This window comes from Enoplosus armatus, chromosome 21 (genome assembly GCF_043641665.1).
Source record: "Enoplosus armatus isolate fEnoArm2 chromosome 21, fEnoArm2.hap1, whole genome shotgun sequence".
NCBI classification, from domain to species: Eukaryota; Metazoa; Chordata; class Actinopteri; order Centrarchiformes; family Enoplosidae; genus Enoplosus; species Enoplosus armatus.
Genome location: NC_092200.1, coordinates 15406321 through 15426266, shown reverse-complemented (window position 1 = coordinate 15426266; position 19946 = coordinate 15406321). Strand labels below are relative to the sequence as shown.

At 42.0% G+C, this 19946-nt stretch overlaps 3 protein-coding genes across 4 annotated transcripts in view; 1 reads left to right on the top strand and 2 right to left on the bottom strand.

The window, feature by feature from the left end:
* LOC139304137 (WD repeat-containing protein 37-like) overlaps window positions 1–5947 on the bottom strand; it is a 22461-nt gene extending 16514 nt beyond the window's left edge. The window contains exons 1-2 of the mRNA XM_070927992.1: window positions 5901–5947; window positions 1510–1780 (exon numbers count right to left, since the gene is read on the bottom strand). Coding sequence (XP_070784093.1) covers window positions 1510–1662 — 153 coding nt within the window. The 5' untranslated portion in view covers window positions 1663–1780; window positions 5901–5947. The remainder of the gene's footprint in view (window positions 1–1509; window positions 1781–5900) is intronic.
* On the top strand, window positions 5714–9897 carry idi1 (isopentenyl-diphosphate delta isomerase 1). Its single transcript, XM_070927993.1, has 7 exons — window positions 5714–5838; window positions 6496–6650; window positions 7716–7888; window positions 7983–8075; window positions 8176–8306; window positions 8421–8525; window positions 9134–9897. The coding sequence occupies exons 2-7, from the start codon at window positions 6499–6501 to the stop codon at window positions 9344–9346; spliced, it is 867 nt and encodes a 288-aa protein (XP_070784094.1). The 5' UTR covers window positions 5714–5838; window positions 6496–6498; the 3' UTR covers window positions 9347–9897.
* On the bottom strand, window positions 9670–19946 carry LOC139304135 (copine-3-like). Of its 2 annotated transcripts, XM_070927991.1 has the most exons (17): window positions 19833–19946; window positions 19136–19269; window positions 18519–18698; window positions 17627–17701; window positions 17442–17513; window positions 17273–17353; window positions 16260–16349; window positions 15451–15549; window positions 15112–15198; window positions 14911–14970; window positions 14642–14775; window positions 14383–14437; window positions 14191–14242; window positions 13876–14009; window positions 13339–13575; window positions 12892–13004; window positions 11844–11937 (listed from the first exon to the last, which is right to left on the bottom strand). In XM_070927991.1, exons 2-16 carry the CDS (start codon window positions 19265–19267, stop codon window positions 12894–12896), a joined length of 1599 nt encoding a protein of 532 aa, XP_070784092.1. In that variant the 5' UTR covers window positions 19268–19269; window positions 19833–19946; the 3' UTR covers window positions 11844–11937; window positions 12892–12893. The 2 variants fall into 2 exon arrangements, with proteins under 2 accessions (XP_070784091.1, XP_070784092.1); XM_070927990.1 differs by lacking the exon at window positions 12892–13004 and having other exon boundaries at window positions 9670–11937.

Sequence of the window (19946 nt, the reverse complement as noted above, 5' to 3'; positions counted from 1 at the left end):
GGTGAACTCCTAGAAGAACCCGGTTATCAGGTGACCACCAGTCTACACCAGACAAGCATGCAAAGAGACGTACAAGCTGCCATGAAAACAATGGATTCAAAAGGCTGCATTTGACAGCTCGCCTTGAGAGCTGCTGCTTATTTCTCGGGCCATCTGAAAGACGAGGAAACCAAACACTCAACTGTCACTCTTTCTTCTGGCACGCGTTCAAAACCAACAGTTTGTCCCAGTGACTCTAACCGCCTGACCATTCTGCCACCGCCACATGTCAACACACTAAATTAGCGAAACAACAGGCAGGCCCTTATGAATTCAAAGCAGCTTAGTTGTGGCACTAAAACCTGCAAGCATACTCTGGCTAATAATGCATTCTGTGTGTTATATATGGGTTTATAAAGCCGTCTGTGTGTGTGAAACTTGTGCTATGGGGGGTAGACTAGGTACATAAACAGAGCCAACATGTCTTGGCAATAGACAAAAAGGCCTGGTGAAAAGACTAATCAGACCTGGACAAGCGGCCCATATTAAAACTTGATGAGACAACAGGACAGTGCAAGCTGAGCTCTAGTTTTAGTGGCTGATGATTCAAGGACATTGTCAAGTAGAGAAAGTAAATGCTAAAGAACTTCCATGGCCAAAACTAGGGCTGGGGAATACTGACAAAATCAACTTTGATCCAAAATCTGGATCATGAAAAGGGCACAGAAAGAGTGTTGTCTTTCATTCTTCTAGTTGGAGCTCCCATGATGATCCAATCCAAAACACTCAAACCCTTTTGTTCAGCTTATCTGAGAGACTACTCGCAATAAGGTCACTCTACAGCCAGATCCCAAAAGTTAATAACCAGGATGTTCTTGATCAAACAGAAACAGCTTTCATTATCTCAGCAGCAAAGGAGCTTGACAGTTTGCTACAACTGGTTTGCATCAGGAAATGCCTGCTCATATAAAGGCTTACGCTCTTCCCTTTCTGGAAGAAATAAATCAATTGTAGCTCCAATTTAAATAACCTGTGTGGAGACAGTTAATCACTAACTTGATGGCACCGGTGGGCTTAAAAAGTCACAGTAGATTCCTTTGTTTTAACAAAAATAAATCAGTAACCAACATGCTCATCCACACCAGGCAGTTTAATTTAGAGAATGTACAATATAGATTACATACGCTTCGACTGAAGCAAGTTTAATCCAAAGTAAAATCCTGTAGCTAGTTACCTAAAAAAACACCACATCTCACAAACACATCGTAGCATGGAGCTGTGGATGTTGCAACACCAGGCAGAAAATATAAACAATGCTGCTCAACCGGCTGGTACCGTACTCTCATGACTGACAAAAAACAGCCTTACACCTCAACAGAATGACAATCAAAATGCTAACAACACAAAATATGTTGTTGCATGTCTTATAAGCTGCATGTTTACCAAAATGTTTGTCTGCAGCTGTCAGAGTGTGCTTGTGTGTGAGTATTAGAGAGAGAATTGGCATGGATGTTTGTGTATCTCCCTCACCTGTCCCTCCAGCATGTCTCCTCTTTGGATGCCTGGTGGCCTCTCCTCTGTGCTGTTGGTGCGCCGGATCGACAGACTGTGAGCCTTGCGCTTCTGCTTGGGGTGACGGGCAGCCGAAGCAGAGCCGCTGCTGCTTCCGCCCTCCACAGGCATCCCTCCTACCTCGTGGGTGGCCCTGCCCCCTGCCTCTTACCTGAGAAGCAGGTGAACAAAGGCCAAGCTTGCTGGTTGGCTGGTGGGTGGATTAGGTTGGTCTGTTATCAGCACCTGCCTGCAGGTAAAAAGGAAGTGAAGTTCAGGTTCATAGCCATTGCAGGAACTGCTCAAGGTGAAGGGTAGCTGTCCCTGCAGAAATACAAATACAAATAGATACAATCAGATATCTTGTTGGTGCAGTCTCGCCCTGATACCTACTGCTCTGAATGATGCAATAATAACCAAGCATGTTTTCCAAAGAAACCTGTTTTCAAGGTAATTCGCTTTACCACTTGACCACTGTTGTTGGAAAACGACTCTCAGGTAAAAACTTGAATAAACTGAATAAATAAACGTTCCTTGGTAAACTGCATGTCATCTGAATTTATTATTGGCAGCAGGTGAGGCCTGGCAGACCTCAAGTCATGTGTATACAGGGAATTTGACTCCAGTTTTTCGTTGCTCTCAATAGACATACACAGACATAGACATACATACAGCTAAAGGACAACAAGCTCAACTAGGTAAACATAAACATTAAACTACTATGTACAGATATAAACAACAATAATAACATGTAGACAGTAAGACAATAATGCAATGGTACAGAGTGCAAAGGGTACTGAAATAAATATGATAATGTAACAGGTTCCTTTATATACAGTACATGAGGTATGTGGATATGACAGCATATACAGTGTACACATATTTGTGTTTGAGTGATGATATTTACATGTTAAAAAAATGTATTTAAACAATGAGAATACATAATTGACAGGTACAGTGGATGTTTGTGTCACAGGGTTATTGCACAGGGAATGTTCTTTGACACTATGTGGCTGGTGTTGCCTCTTCATCAGAGTGATGGCCTGTGGGTAGAAACTGTTCTTGTGTCTGGTCATTTTGGTTTACAGTGCTCAGTAGCACCTAGGAAGTACATCCTCTGTTGGGCCTTCTTAATGATGAAGTCTTTGTTGGACGCCCACTTTAGATCATGGGAGATTATGGATCCAACAGTAGTTGCAGTGTACCCATGACGGGGGGCAGTGTTGTGGGGCTCCTCCTAAAGTCCACTGTCATCTCTACAGCGTTCAGCTCCAGGTTGTTCTGTTCGTGGATAAGGCCGATGACCGTTGTGTCATCTGCAAACTTCAGGAGTTTAACAAATTAGTCTCCTGAGGTGCAGTCGTTGGTGAGCAGTGGGGAGAGCACACACCCTTGGGGGGGCGCTGATTGTCCGGGTGCTGATGTTATGTTCCTCAGCCTCACCTGCTGCCTCCTGTCTGTCAGGAAGTCTGTGATCCACTGACAGGAGTAGGCTGGCACAGTGAGCTGGGTGAGCTTGGTGTGAAGGATAACTGGGATGATGGTGTTGAATGCTGAGCTGAAGTCCACTAACAGGATTGAGGATGACGTCTTGCAGGACGTAGTGCAGTCCCATGTTGACTGCATCATCCACAGACCTGTTTGCCCAGTAGGCAAACTGCACAGGGGTCCAGCGGGGGGCCTGTGATGCCCTTCAGGTGGGCCAACACCAGTCTTTCGAAGGACTTCATGACTAGAGACGTCAGGGTGACAGGCCTGTAGTCATGTAATCCTGTGATGGAGGGTTTTTTGGGGACCGGGATGATTGTGGAGCGTTTGAAGTAGGAGGGAACTTCACTTAGCTCCAGTGATCTATTGAGTATCAGCATAAAGATGGGGGCCAGCTGGTCAACACAGACTTTCAGACAGGAGGGTGACATGCTGGTCCTGGTGCCTTCCTGATCTTTTGTTTGTAAAAGAGCTGACACACATCCTCTTCACAGATCCTGAGCGCAGGTGTGGGGTCAGTGAGGAGGTGTGGCAGGGGGTGTAGGTGGTTGTTTGATGTCAGAGCGGGTGAGGGGAATGTGGGCTTATACAGTAAGTAAAACACATTTGACCTGAATGTCAGCCAGTTGGTGATTCTCAGCAGTGTGGAGGGATGGTCTTCGTGATGTCCTTCAGGTCTTTCCACACTGACAGCGGGTCATTGGCTGAAAAGCTGTTTTTTTTTAGCTTTTTAGTGTCGCTTCTCTTTGCTACTCTGCTACTCTAACCCTACTCTGAACATCAGCTCCCTCATCAAGAAAGCCCAACAGAGGATGTACTTCCTGAGGCAGCTGAGGAAGTTTAACCTGCCACAAACAATGCTGGTTCACTTCTACACTGCCATCATAGAGTCCATCCTCACCTCCTCCATCACCGTCTGGTACGCTGCTGCCTCCACCAAGGACAGGTGCAGACTGCAGCGTATCATCCGCTCTGCAGAGAGGGTGATCGGCTGCAACCTCCCATCTCTTCAGGACCTGTACTCCTCCAGGACCCTGAAGAGAGCAGGGAAGATCGCTGCCGACCCCTCCCACCCCGGACACCATCTGCTCGACCCCCTCCCCTCTGGCAGGAGGCTGCGGTCCATCAGGACCAAAACCTCCCGCCACAAAAACAGTTTCTTCCCCTCTGCAGTCAACCTGACGAACTTACATTGACCCCCCCCCCAACACAAACACTACTTATACGTTATATTAACGTACATCACCCCTGTCCCCCCTGCGTTACATTAACACACCCACCCCCTACTGGACACTTTACCTGGACACTTTACTTTACTTTATTCTGGTCACTGCACTGTTGTTATTTATCTTATCTTATTTTTATTCTTATTCTTATTTTAGCTTTTATATTCTACTTATTTGTTATCAAAACAATAGCACCTTCAGACCACAGCAAATTCCTTGTAATGTATGTTACTTGACAATAAACAGTTTCTGATTCTGATTCTGATCTCCTTTGTCAGTATTTCTAGCCTGGTTGTACAGGATTCAGTCCCCACTTCTGTAGGCCTCCTCCTTGTCCTGACAAAGCTGCCTGAGTTTTGCTGTAAACCAGGGTTTATTGTTGTTGTATGTGCAGAAGATTTTAGTGGGCACACACACACGTCCTCACAGAAACTGATAAAACGTCACAGTGTCTGTGAGTTCATCCAGGTCTGTGGCTGAAGCCTCAAAAACACCCCAATCAGTGCAGTCAAAGCAGGCTTGCAATTCCAGCCTTGCCTCATTTGTCCATCTCCTCACAGTCTTGACCACAGGCTTAGCAGATTTTAATTTCTGCCTGTCGGTCGGGATAAGATGATCGGTAGACAGAGCAATAGGCGTCCATCTGCTATAATAAACCTGCGTTTGCCAACAGGTATTACGACATTAAATTCACAGTATTTTAATAAAGTTCAGCCTCAAGGTCTTTACATGGTAAGAGGACGACACATTTGGGGACTATGCAGGTTCGTGCTATCGTTGTGATGGCGTAGCGCATAGTTAACGTTATGGGCAGCTGTACAATGCATAACAAAATGTAGCTTGCGTCACACAGCTACAAACAAAAGACTGAAACTGCAAGTATGACATGCGCCAGAATGTATTAAACGTTATGCGGAAATAACGCTACCCATACCAAATTGGCATGGTAAATTATGCTTGCAAAATGAATATGCGACGTTTCTTCAATGACTTGTGACCCATCACCGATATCGTTCTGACATGTTCGAAACAAGGACACTCACCGCTGTCACTGCCTCACTGAATTCATACTTTGCTTGCATGGAGATCTAGAAACGAAATTAGCATCATGCTAGCACAGGCTAGCTGCCACATATCACCTTCATTGCGGCAACTTGACTGTATACATCACACAGCAGCTAACTGTTAACGTAAGCGACAGCGTGGATGGGCTATAGCCTTCCTAGCTCGATCTGAAATTATGTAAACCTGTCAATTTATAATTTTAAACATGTTGTCGACGTATGACTTTGACAGTGACGGCTAATGACACGTTGTAGATTGACAAGTATCAGAATTTTAATAAAAACATTTGACACATCACGTAGTTTATTGACGCATTAACTTCCGTATCCCGTAGTTGGTGTTTCCACTTTGTAAGCCAATGGGCTATCACACCGATGCAAAGGCATCCAATGAAAAACCGTGACCTCAGAAGCAGGGAGTGAAGGCTAGCTCGTTCGACCACAGTATACAGCTCTAAAATATCGTCGTAAGCAAACGCAAAATACGTTAAAAGACGTGGGTTGGCTACCTGACCCGGGACAATTGTTTTGTAAGTAACTGAACGTTTTATCGGTTTCTCTGTATGTTGTATATGTAGCAGACAATGCATACTTATGTTCAGTTGTCAGAGGCCTGGTGGTGCGGGCTGTGCTGAGCGGTGGTCTGATGGTGTGTTGACAACCAGTGTTTAGACGAAAATACGAAGTGGACTCCACTGGAACGGGACAATGCGAGCCTTATTTTCCACTACGTGTTCATGTTAATGTATCAGTGATAGCTAATAATATAATATGCAATAGTAAAACACTCACATTGTAAGTTGAATACCTTTTGAGTGTTGGTGGGACAGAACAAGCTATTTTTAGATGACACTTAAAACTCTGGAAACCTTTGCCCTTTTGCCATTTTATTTACATCTGATAGATCAATCAATTAATCAAAACAATAAGCGATAGACCAATAATGAAAATAATATTTAGTTACAGTCCTAAACTGCACAGTAAAACATACGTGTAGAGGTTTATTGCGTTCAAAGAAAGCTGTGTATTGAACTTAAAAAAACTCAAATTTTATGGGCATTCATGTTAACGTTCACTCCAGGTATTATCAGCAGCGTGTCTTCCGATCCTGACTGGGTGGATCCTTCTCCGCTTTTTACCAACACCCACACCTTCAGTCCTTGTGATTGGTTTTCTGTTTTGGTCAGGCGATGGTGCGGGGTGTGTGGGCGGTGCTCCGGATGGTGTCCTGCGAGGGAGCGTGTGTGCTGAAATCAAACGTACCCGGCGCTGGAAGAGCTGCTGCTCCGTGGAACAGAGCTGTCTACGCACCTACCTCTGCCTGCAACAGAACTATATTCAGGTAAGCTAGAGGCTCTGTGCGTTACTGAAACCGCTTGAAGTCATGGTTTGAGGTTAAATACGGCAACGCCAGAGATAAGCCTATTGACCCTAAGCTGAGTAATGGTGTTTGTCTGTGCTATTGATAGCTGAACTCCTCTGAAGTGTGTGGTCTGGATTAATGCCGCTGTCTCAAAAAGACAATCATGCCAAATTCTACTTCAAAACGACTCGCACGTGATGTGGCTCTGCGTATTGGTTGAAGTGAACACTTTCAAAATAGCAACTCAAAGCCTGACTATGTTCACTTCCATTTGGCATACATTAACTAGCAAGCTGCACTGCAGTATTATTTTAACATGCACATTTTGTAAACGTTGTGGCCAAGGTTATAAGATACAGGTTATGGTATCAGCTGGAAAGGTGTAGCAAAACTAGCGTCAAATAACTGAATAGAGGTATTTTGACAGTTCACTGTTTATGTCGTTCATTAGCAAGCATGCTAGCTTCTCAAAATGGATTTTGAATTTTTTTTCTTGTTGTATTTTATATCATTGTACATAGAAGTCCTTCGGTTTGGGGCTTTTGGCCAGACAAAACCAGCGATTTGAAGATGTCCGCTTTGGCACTGGGAACTTTTTTGGGGAACTTAACTGTTATTGTAACGTGTTAATAATAGACAGGTTTTTCAATAATTTTACTAAAATCCTGACTAGAACAGTAAGAAATATGTTCAGGGGAGGCACAGCGCCATGGAATATATTTCACATCTGTTTGAGTGTGTTTGTAAAATGTACTCCCTACTGTGAAAGTTCATTTTTGTACATGGAAAAATACTCAAGGACCACTTAGTAGCTTTTTCTGGAGCTTTCAACCACACCTCAGAGTCTAACTCAGCAGGTGGAGTTTGCTCTCCATCTACTACAAGCTTGAAAGCTCCAGAAAAAAGCGATGGGGTTTTTAAGTCAAATACTACCTACTGTTTTGAGAATGCCATATTAAAAGTGCACAGCTCCTGTTTTGATGTGACTACACACTAAACTATGAACTGCTGTCTGCCTGCTCCTCCTACTCCTGTGCACTGCAGTGAGGTGAGACACCTACAGTCTGCGGTGAGAATGCCTGATATAACCACAGACCACCTGGATGAGAAGCAGGTGCAGCTGCTGTCCGAGATGTGCATCCTCATTGACAAGGACGACCGCAAGATCGGAGCAGACACCAAGAAAAACTGCCACCTCAACTCCAACATCGACAAAGGTACCTGTCCACCACGTTAAACTACACACACCTGTCTTGCCTCTAGTGTGTATGTTTTTTTTTATTTCAGATTTGTGCTTGTTTGTTTTGCCAGGTTTATTACACAGAGCTTTCAGCGTCTTCATTTTCAGCAGTGAAGAGAAGCTGCTCTTACAACAGAGGTCGGACGCCAAAATCACTTTTCCAGGTTAGTAACGAATCCTCAAACCTCCCAGTATCCACTGAGATACACACAGTGTCATATGTGACAATGTGTTTAACCATCGCGTGTGTGTCTGTGTGTACAGGCTGTTTCACAAACACATGCTGCAGTCATCCTTTACACACAGACAGTGAGCTGGAGGAGAAGGACGCAATAGGAGTGAGGAGAGCTGCTCAGAGGAGACTCGAAGCTGAACTGGGTATCCCCATGGAACAGGTATACTGTGTGTGTTGAAGGCCTGGTTTCTGCATTTAATGGAAGATGATTATTGTGGATTGTGGAGACTCTTTCCTTGCGACTGATCTTCCCTGGCTGCCTGTTGCTCCTCAGGTGACACCAGATGAAATGACGTACCTGACAAGGATCCACTACATGGCCCAGTCCGATGGTGTGTGGGGAGAACATGAGATTGACTACATCCTCTTCATGCAGAAGGTAGCGCTGTAATATCAGTTGGACTTAAGAGTTGAGTTTACATTAGGATATGTGATGTGTATCTGGTCCGTTTGGGGCTCTTATGCCTCACCACTACATTCGAGTCACAGAGATGAGCATCAGTTTTTCTGAAAAATAAACACCAAGCAATCTTTGAAAAAAAGACTTTAAACCTGTTTCTCAAGTGGCAACTTCATTTTCTATCCAGGAAACCAGAAATGACATCTCCTTGCTAGTTTTGTACAACATAAGAAAAATGTAAACAGGTTATTTTGGTTCGCATCTAACAAATGAAGCATAGACATATGCCATTTTGTGCTACCATCTTTGTTTGCGAGAGTTGCACTTTGGGAAACAGGTTAGAAAACTTTCATTGAGCAGTGGACCGATTTTGTTTTTCATTCAGATGCATAGGAGTCTTTGTGGTTTCTGTAAGAAAGGGTTGTTAATTGACCTTCTGGGATTTTCAAAGATGGACAGGTATCTAGTTTTCAAAACTGTACAGTTGTATCTTGATGATGCCCAATCTATTGTGTACCTGCATTATGTCTGTCAGGCTTCCATTATGGACAATAACATTGTTTTTTTTTTTATGTGTGTCTCTGAAGGACGTCAAGTTGAGTCCAGACCCCAATGAGATCAAAAGCTACTGTTACGTGAGCAAGGAGGAGCTGAAGGAGATGTTGGAGAAGGCCAGGCGCAAGGAACTGGAGATCACGCCCTGGTTCAGCCTCATCGCAGAGACCTTCCTCTTCAAGTGGTGGGACAACCTGCACAACCTCAAGCAGTTCATGGATCACAATAAGATCCACCGCATGTAACTACAACCAGGATCAGGCTCTATCTCCAGTCATTTCAAACCTTTGGTTGTTCTAGTCAGCTGAGCTGCCAGAGACCCCTGACCCTCTGAAGAGAGTAGTAAGTGTAGGACGTCTACACCAAAAGATGAAGCACAGAATGTTTAATGTTGCTTAACGGAAGAGGTGATGTGGCTGCTCTGAGATGCAGTCATCTACACATGACAGGTGATGCAAGTAGGGCTGAAAGGCGGACTCTTGGTGTTAATTATTTATAAAACATATGTCAGGTAGTAAATTCTGATGAACTGCACACTGGATTTACAAACTGAACAGAAGTGAAGACATTTGACCGTTTTCATTTAATCAGGTTGAAAAATGTAACATTATCATTGACAATTCCATGTAGAGAATAGCCTATTTTTATATAAAAACTTCAAGTGCCTGAGTACAGGTCCTTAGGTTGAGATGAATAAGTAATGATGTAATGTCACAATAACCACTGTCAGTCTGACAATATCAGTGAACAAGCTGTATCTTTGTACACTTTTACACAATAAAGTGTTTGATTGTAAGCATATTTTTGGCAAAATACAAAATGGCAAAAGAACACCTTGATGTCAATGTTACAATATTGTGAGGGAGAGTTGGTGCCTCTATAAAACATACACAATGAAAGTTGATTATGATGAGTAAGTTGGATATAATGGTGAAAAGGGTAAAGGCATTCATGGTTGAGAAAGTTGAGTTGCAGATTTTTCGAATAGGAAAAGCATTAAGCAATAATATCCTAGATCATATCTAGTTTAATCATGATATCAATGTAGCGCCTCATTCGGAATAGATTTGGTCAAATAGATGGCACAAAATGCCGTTTTTGACTTAGCGTTTCCAGTAGGTGGCTGCAAAAGCCTAAATTTCACCTTTGAATAAGTATAAGAGCCGAATGCTGAAAGCTCACTGCACACAATTGTTCACAAAAATCTCAAAATTTTAAATGTATCTGAACTTTTACCAATTAGGCCACTGCAGTGTTAACAGCTTTCTACAGTACAATTCTTACAGTAACTGTAACGTCAGTACAGTGTCACAACACCCAATCACATATATTGTACACTGTTGGAGAATGACCATATACTGTACAAAGGGCTGCAGAATTGCTTTTAAAAAAAAAGGTGTTAAATAAGTGTTGAGCTCAATTTGTATTGAATAAGAGGTGCTTTATTAGCAAGCTTGATGCACATTACCCATTTCTGTGAGAGCACTAAAGCTGCTAAACAACAGGATACATCAGACACATAATTAAAAACATGCATAGATTTCAATGAACAGTGTGGTCTCTAATACTGATGTATGAATATATGAGGTTAGTTTCCTGAAGATGAAACCCAACTAAATCAAAAGTCAATGGCCATATCGTTGGAAAAACACTTCCTTAGTCTGGGTCCTTGTCCCCAGGAACTCCCACAGTTTTTTTGCTAATGTATGGAAGGCAAAAGTAAAGTAAAAGTAACTGGCACAATGGTAGACCACAGGAAATTTACAAACATGAGTGATGAGACTGGCACAACACAACCAAACCTACAATGAGGCTGCTTCCTAGTTGTTACCACAATATTAAAGATTCATACTTAAAGGTATAAAAAGCTCTGGGTTTATAACCCACACACAGGCTGGCATTTTATTTAGTTAAATAACTAAATCCTAGGTCTTTGTAGTACATGTTATTATAGGTGAGTGCATAGGAAAGCATGTGCAACAAAAAACATTAACACAAATATGTGCCAAAACAGCATCAACTACAAAGCTACTTGGCTATATGTACATATTTATGCCACTAGTAGTGGTGCAGACATTTCTCTGAAGATGTAAATGTCAAATAAGGGGGTTCCACTGAGTTTCACGTGCCATGAAAGCATTTTTCATAACTATTTTAACTTGATGCTGGAGCCATCAAACAGGCATACAAAGAAATGGCACACTCTTATGATGCATTAAAAAAATCAGCAGCAGGCTAGTTTACACCCAGTGCAGGTATCAGGTATCCTGTTTCAGTGAGTACTACAGAAACAATGGATGCTTAGAAATCCTTGTGCTGTTAATCTTATGTCTATTATCTTAATTATTTTATTTATTTATTTTTTTTAATAGTGCCCATCAACTTATTCTTTTAAAATAATGGAATGATTATGTTTGTTTTCACTTGCAGTAGCACTGAATAACAGCTCAAATTAACACACAGATGTTACTATCTAACAACAGCTAGGTCTATTTTGACACAAGAAGATGCAGGTTAGAGTGGAGTGCTTATATAGGATGTATTGTGTGTAGTTGTCTTTGGCTAAGCTATATGCTAGTACTTTGTTAAGGTGGCGAGATAAAAGGGACGAGTTAGGAAAGTGTAGGATTGACAATGAAGATGAAGCTGGGACCTGCTTTAAATCTGCGGATGAGACTGGTCTGTGTCTGGTTTCTTCCTTGTAATATCAGTTGGTCCCTGGAGGGTTTGGTGCAGGACTAGAGTTGGGTGGACTCAGCTTCATGGTATTGAAAAAGTCCAGCAGCTGACCTGGTACTTCTGCCAACACACTCTTTGCCAGCGCTTCCCGAGGAGCCTGAAGTGCGAAAGGAGGAGTTATAAAAAGTACAAAACAGTGAAGAGATAAATAACTTACTTATGTTATGTTTCTTTGTTATGTGATCATTACTGACTATGTGATCACTGATTTGATTAAATGAAGGGAGCAAGAATGAGAAGTACAAAGTCATGGAGATGAAGACAGTTAAAAAGGAAAATTCCACTCTTATATTTTAACGGTCTTCAGCGGAGTTAGGGTTAGCAATATCGTTTCCCCAGTTCCTCTTAAGTTGTCTCGCTTCAAACCAATTGACCATGGAAATAATTCAAGCCATCATGACCGACTGTTGACCAACAGTTGGCTATGGTGCACTATAGAACAATGCATTTCACCAGTTTGGCTGCTGAGCATATGCTCATGGTGGCATGCAACATTTTGTTTACATACCAGCCGTATAAACAATATTTTCATTGGGTGATGAGTCTAGAAAGAAGGCCTTAAATTCGATGACTCGGTGACCAGAACCTGAGATTTACTGAAAATATATGAAAATGTCACACAATTATTGTATCTGTGCTGCAAATACCTTGACATTATGGTGTCTACATTTGGCTAGATAGCAATTACAATTTGTGAAATAGTAATAATAATAGAAAACAAAAAAATAAACCTAAAACGTAAAATCCAATCACCAAATTGCTTTGTTTTAGTGACCTAGAGAGGAGTTTTCCCTTTAATGTAAACAAGAATATGTTTCTGAGATCGGTCACCAGTGCTTCTGATCCTCAGACAGAAAGACAACAACAGAATTTATTGCACTGATGATGACGACTCTGTAGCAAAACAGAAAAGTTGGAAGGGTACAAAAATGGAGGATAGCAATCACTACATGCGTTGATTCATGCAGTGATTCAGCGAGGCAGTTGTTCATATAGACCAAGCAAAGGCTAAGATGATGGTGGGGTTTATGACTTAAAACATTTGGGGTACCCCTATGAAGGATTGGGATCGTGGGGAGGCTTCAGTTTGAATAAACTGAAGAAGGAGGCCACTTGCTGAGGTAACTCGGCCAATACACTTTGGGAAAGAGCCTGGCTGGGCGCCTGAAAAGAGATAAATACACAAGGCACACAAGTAAGCCAAGTGAGATGTATAGGTTGAGGGGCAGGGAATCCCTGGGTTTGGGGATGTATACTGGCACTGGATGGGAGACACTACTATACTATGTTTGGATTTGTACTTTTGAAGCCTGTTAAACCGAAAATGACGCAGTGAAATGCTCAGAAAAAAAGCTTGAGATCCATGCAGTTTTTATAGCAATGAGTTGGCTTATCGAGAAAAATCAGCTGAAATCACATCAAACACCATTCACATACACGTTTTATCTAAAGCAAGGGGTCATACAAAAAGCTGTCCAATGTTTTCACTGTGCCTTACATTTTGGAACTGCCTGAATGGCACAAACTGGACGATGTCCCGCATGGCAGCCTCGCCAGTCTGAGAGCGCAGGCGTCCATCGTCTCCGTCCAGGAACTCCATGGCGCTGAAGTCTGCCCCGCCTACTCCAATAATGATGATGGACATGGGCAGGCGAGAGGCGTTGACGATGGCGCTGCGCGTCTCATCCATGTCTGTGATCACTCCGTCAGTGATGATGAGGAGAACAAAGTATTGCTTCAGGAAGACAAACAGAGTTAGTGGATCAATAATCAAATGGCTCAACTGTTTGCAAGTTGTGATAAAAAAATCCAAATGCTTCTGACAGCGTAGTCTGACATGATCATGGTGTACTTGAGTGACATCAGCATATTTTACACAGGACTTTTTTCAGCCAAAAGACCAACACTGATGAACTGGAAGGAGTGCAAACTGTCTTCCTTTGTAATGAGTTGATGGTTGGAGAACTACTTGATCTGTTAAATATGGAGAGTCTCTGTGCACGCAGGGCTGCAAGCTGAACAGAGAAATACTCACTGATGCGGTGGTCTGCTGGAGGGCTTGCTTAGCAAAGCAGGCTACGTGGTTGATGATAGGGGAGAAGTTGGTGGGACCGTAGAGTTTGACCTGGGGCAGACACATCCTGTAGGCCTCCACCACACCTTCAATGCCTACACACAAACACACACACAGTAGGGATCAAACTTGTATCAACACACTGCAAACTGAGTACTACTGTTTATTAAACGGCATATTTTCAATACATAATATCATTGGCTTCAACCTATAAATGAATATGTAGGGTTATCTACAGTATAAACGTATCTACAGTGCAGTGATTTGTAAACATACCTGTACAAAATGGATTTGATGGGTTGAAATTGAGAGGAAACTCGTGGGAAACCTGTTAAGTACAACAAAACACCATCAGATATAATATCCTATGCCAAATCACATGACTTTTCATGTGTTTTCAAGTGTATGCAAACGGCAGTCTTATCTTTTGCATGCAATTGTAGTTTCACATTTACATGCAAGTCTTACCTGCCACGTGGGAGGGATCTGGGCTCCAAAGCCAAAGGCAGGGAACATCTTATCACTACACAGGAGGGACAAACAGAATACTTTGTCATTTAAATGCAAACCATTCCAGCCAATAAGTTAATATTTTCAACATTACGCTTGGATGGGTGTTATGTTCACCAATGCTGAACTTTGGCGATGGGGCATTTCTTCAAAAATGCGGAAGGTGGCATAATACTGTACATGAAGTTGCCAGTGCAAGACTGTGTGTCACACATACCTGTCATAGTCCTGGATGACATTGCCCACAGACCAGATTGCGGAGAGGTACTCATTAACACCCTTAGGACTAATGTAATGCAGAGACTGAGGAGACCTGGGATCCCCGTTGGAGCCTGTGAAGTCTACGGCTACCTGCCAAAACATTCAGGGAGCCGGCAGACATGCAGATAATGCATGTTAATAACAGATGCAGATCATTAGCCTTATTAGTGACCCAAGACCACAAATGAATACAAATAGACATTAATAAAAGAAGCCAATACTTACGGTGAAGTTGATTTGACAGCCTCCCATAATATAATCCAGGAAGGTATACTCCTTCACCACCTGAAAGATAAAACATCTGTTTTATAGAAGAGTATCGGAGAACATGTGATGTCAATTCAATGCTGCTACTAAAGTCCTGAAGTCCAAGGATTAATCATTCACATTCAACGTACAGAAAAAACAAGAAAGACAGTACTACACCTGGCACAGCTTCACGCTCACAACTCCAGAGTTCTTGTAGCCTTTTTTCTTCTGTTTCTTTTTACTGTTGACACATTCAAACTCAGCCTGAGGACAAAACAAAACCAGCATGGGTGTCTGTGTCAATGCCAGAGGCCCATAAACATTTAAGTGTTGGACATTTTGCTTTGAACTAGTCAGCTCTCTTAGACCGATTCACAATGACTAACCACCACCAAAGCCCAACTGAATTGTAATAAACACAAAATAAAAGTAGAATGAGCAGCCTCAAGCTGGTTGAGACTGTTGGAAAAATGTTTGAAATGTTTGTGGTTACATCAAACACACACACACTCATACCGGGGACGTTCGAGATGCTTCTTGCAGGCGTGTCATTGTGGTCTCAAAGGCTCCAATAAGATCATGTGAGCCATCGTTGTCATAGTCATAACACTCAACCTGGAAACAGGGAAAACATAACGATGTGGCGAGCAAGAAAACAGTTAAATCTTTCACACAGAGAAAAATAAATGCAACTAAAGGGTAAATTCACCCAACATTTCTTACCAAATATCAATAAGATGCAAGATGTCATTTGAGTGAACTGACCCTTTAAGTGTAGTTTAAAAAAACTGGAGGTGTAGAAAACAGAAGACACAAAAACATGCAAAAGTGAGAACTCTTTGTAGCACTAATGTACCCGACAGACAGAAGCTGGCAGTGAAATTACTTTAAGAAGAGTTTGTGTAGTTTCAGACCAACAGGGAAACCTGGACCCTGCTGAGGTGGTGTCTTGTCTTTCCCCCCCCTTTCTACTCCACTCACACACCTCATCCATTAAGTGATGGTAAGATGAAAAAAGACAAACACTGTAACGCACTGGGAAACTCACTTGTACTGTATGGTTGGAAACTGCTTCCTTCCTGACATGTTTGCTTCAGAAGTTAAACAAATATATATCATCAAGCTCGAACTAAATACACTCCAGTCAGTTAGCATGTTTTGTGATACCTGAGAGAGCCAACATCATTTTGTTATGAAAAACTATTGGTTGTATTATGTCATGACCATGAAAATACATACTGATGTCAATGCAATTGTAGGTGCAAGTGGCAGTTTACATAAACATGTGTAAGTAGCTAAGGTTAAAAAAAAGGTATTATGGGTACTTTTATAGGTTTTTCCATGTCTCCTCCACAGAGAGACTGCAGGGGGATTCGAAAGGGTCTCCATGTTGGATTCAGGTTGTTCTTCACTACCTGAGGACAGAATTAATGAAAATTATATGAAAATGATACAAGTGCAGAATACTACTCCATCAAGAACAAATGTATATGGAACCCATAAAGATTCCTGAAGTCCAACTGAAACATTTGGTCATCCTTTTTGCAGTCAAAAATAATAAAAGACAATGTCAACGGACAAGTAAATAACTTGTGCTGTAGCTTACAGGTCATAGGCAGAAAGCGTGTTGTTAGTGGTATTGGAGAGCAAGAACCACATGAGCACCTAAACATCCTGTTTAAAGTGCAACATGTGTTACATTAGCACAGGACAAGTGATTTACAGAGCAGATATGTATGCTGTAGCAGACAAAAATAAATACACTAAATACAATATAATTTCAGTTGGACTTCATATAAAAAAAAAATGTATTATTCTTCTTCTTACAAAATACAAATTAATAAACCCCTACAAATTTAACAGAAACTGCTTTAAAAACCACACACTCCACCTCCACAACCTGGTGTACAATGTGCAGCATGTGAGCTAATGGCATGTCATTCCTACAAATCATCCTACATGTGAAACCCAATACAACTGAATGAATACATTGATTTGCTTTGATGGGCTGTGTCTCCCTAAAAATAAGAATTATATATTTCTTATAATAATAATTTCCGACATCACACCCACAGAATTAACAAATTGTCTAATTCAGTCAAACCCATAAATGTGATTTGTCTGCTCCCTCATTCTCATTGAGGATTGGCCTCAGCTGTTACTGCAAAGGCTGTGGTGCAACAGAGTCAGGACCAGTGGTTCCTCTTTTCACACAGACAGTCATGAGAACCAAAAAGGAAGTGAGAGGTAACAGGTAAACTTCCCAACAATTTTACTACCATTACCATTTAGTTATGGCAGGAAAGAAAGGCACTGCCACTTGCATGAGAGTGTTTACCTCTGTCCTGTGAGCCAGCTGCCATCCAGTTTCTGTCTGCTTGTAGAATTCCAGGAATGGGTCGGACTTCCCAAAAAAATCCTGTAAATAAATAAAGGAAGGAAACACACCAATAAGTGACATGCAAAGGAATGACAGCATTTGAGATGTCAAAAAGAATCACTCGTACCTTGTTATCTAGTTTCCTTGCTTCAACTTCAAAATTCACCACCCTGTTATCTTTTATTTCCTCTGCACTGATCTACAGCAGAAGAGAGGAGAATGAGAGGAAAAAAAACTAAAGCCAAAGAGCATCTCTCTCTCACACACACTCACTCACAAAACACACTCACACACACACACACACACACTCACTGTGATGGTCCCTTTTCCTGCAGGGGACTTGTTCTTCAAGACAAGTGGTCGGGTTAGTTTTTTACTGGACACCACCTGAAACAAGTAAAAAATAAATAAAAAAAATAAAAAGAAGAAGCAACAGTTGGAAAATGAAAGAATGACCTGCTGTCATCTTCACCGGTGGATGTGCACCCAGGGACAGCACACACAAGCTTATAAAGCACCGAATATAGGCGATATACAGGTTAGTTAGCTAGCTAATTGCAAAAGGCTACGTAGAGACGAGTTGGCTTAGACTCAAAGGGGTAGACTGAGCGGGTGCCAAAAGACCAAGACCGTGGCTTAGATGCTTACTATTATGTACATAAGACCCTAAATTACATAGTTAGAAGGCTATGGTGGATCTGGGCCTCCAGTGGCTTTAAAGAAGAAGCAGCCACAGCAAATTCAGCAGAATGAATAGAAGCTCATCCCGCACAGCAGTGGAGGAGTACAACACAGCAGCCACGAGGCAAATAACATCCAAAGCCCTCAGGCAGAATGAACATCTGGGGTCGGATGACACAGAGAGTCTACACAGCAAGTGCTTATCAGAGATGTTAACTCTTGACTTCTAACATGGCAAAACAGCAGTGTTATGTTATTACACCACAGCATGTGTCCTTCCCCTGCTTCCCCTGTCGGACTGACTAGTACTCTTACCACTGCGGGGAACTGTAAACCGAACCTTTTAAAATGTTGTTAAATTAAATTAAAAGTAAGGAATTGAAGGCTTAAGCACACCATGAAGCCAAACACTCACAAATGGATTGACTTATTATCGGCTTTAGGAGCTAAAGGACGGCCTTGTATGAACACGTATTGTGAACACTGAGTCATGTCCTTCCATAAGAGGAGAGGAAAGCCTCACCTGGCCCAGGGTGCACTCCAGTTGTCCCAGGAAGTCATCGTCACTCAGGTCGATGGTTTTGTTGTCGATGTCATAAATCCCAAACTTCAGTTTCTGCACTATTTCAAAATAGTAGTCGATGACAAACTTTTTGGCAAACTTTGGGCTGAGGCAATTCTGGACTTTCTCTGTGCGTCCCGCCTGTCAACATAACATAACATTGCTGTAAACTTTAACAAAGGTTTAAAAAGTAGTACCCATTGGCACACATGCACTAATGCAACAGGAAGTGGACATGCTGCTTTACACAACACCAACTTTTCCATCTAGATGAATGATTAACAGTGCTCTGAGATTTTCTGTTGCAAGAGCAACAGTGATATAACTGCCACACCTACATGAAATGTGTTATTAATTTCAGATTTCCCGCCTAATCTGTTTCTCTGAGCAGGGTAGGTGTTTTAGGATTCTCATAATAAATGTTATTTGTATTTTGGAATGTGACTGGTTGCAGTGAGTTTGGTATTCAGACAAAATTCAATCAACCACATTCAGCAGCTTTACACCAGTTCTCAAATGTCAACTGTAAATCTGTAATTTATGAAATGGATCCAGATCCACTCAGTCATCCTACTGACCTCATACCACTGGGAATCAGAGCTGCTCATTAACAGGACACACAGAGGGTCTGACTTGGAGCCGATGTCTTTGTCCAGGAGATTCTCACAGGACACAGTCAGCTCCACCTTGGTTACACACTGAGCAGCCATGTCTGACAGACAGAGACCGACGCGAACAAATCATGTTTAAATGCATCACTTAAAAAACTTGATACAACGCAAAGCCAACAGACAGTGGAGTGTAAATTGTGGAGATGCTCGTCAAGACTCGTTAGTTGGCCCTGAAAGGTTATTTCTACGAATAGAAATGTGTGTATTCTTGCACTAAACTTACTACTAAAAGAAACAGACAAAGATTTTGTTTCAACGTTTTCTTACCTTACCTTCACGAGCTGGCTAAACACAGTGACATAACATAACGTCAGAGTTTTAGCAAGCTTCATACAACTGCATATAACAGCGGTGCCTCTCTCAAACATGGCCCGACGAGCCACTAAACTCAGACTCATGGAAACTGTGACACAATAACTTGAGCACTAATAGTGTCTAGCTGGTGGGGAGGATAAAAGCTGACGGGTTACAGTAAGAGAAAGTACAACAGCTAACGCTAGGAGGCTAACTGGGCTAGTAAATGCTAAGTAAACTGAATAACTATGGCTGGTTTACCTAGTTAACTTCCGCACACAATTAGGTGCTAATTTAAATCCAAACTTACCGCTGACAGTGTGAGACACGTTATACTGGACTCACACGAAGAAAATATTTTGTGGCGTGATACTAGTGGTATTACGCTCGAGCTTCGTGTTACCACTCGGCAGGGTGGTATCGC

Excerpts from the sequence above, each read along its gene's own strand:
- idi1 (XM_070927993.1), top strand. The coding sequence starts at position 6,499 with ATGGTGCGGGGTGTGTGGGCGGTGCTCCGGATGGTGTCCTGCGAGGGA. Across the intron at positions 6,651-7,715 it reads TGCAACAGAACTATATTCAG|TGAGGTGAGACACCTACAGT; the intron begins GTAAGCTAGAGG and ends TGTGCACTGCAG. Across the intron at positions 8,076-8,175 it reads CGCCAAAATCACTTTTCCAG|GCTGTTTCACAAACACATGC; the intron begins GTTAGTAACGAA and ends CTGTGTGTACAG.
- LOC139304135 (XM_070927990.1), bottom strand. The coding sequence starts at position 19,267 with ATGGCTGCTCAGTGTGTAACCAAGGTGGAGCTGACTGTGTCCTGTGAG. Across the intron at positions 17,354-17,441 it reads CAAGGAAACTAGATAACAAG|GATTTTTTTGGGAAGTCCGA; the intron begins GTACGAGTGATT and ends ATTTATTTACAG. Across the intron at positions 11,938-13,338 it reads CATTCAGGCAGTTCCAAAAT|GCTCCTCGGGAAGCGCTGGC; the intron begins GTAAGGCACAGT and ends TTCGCACTTCAG.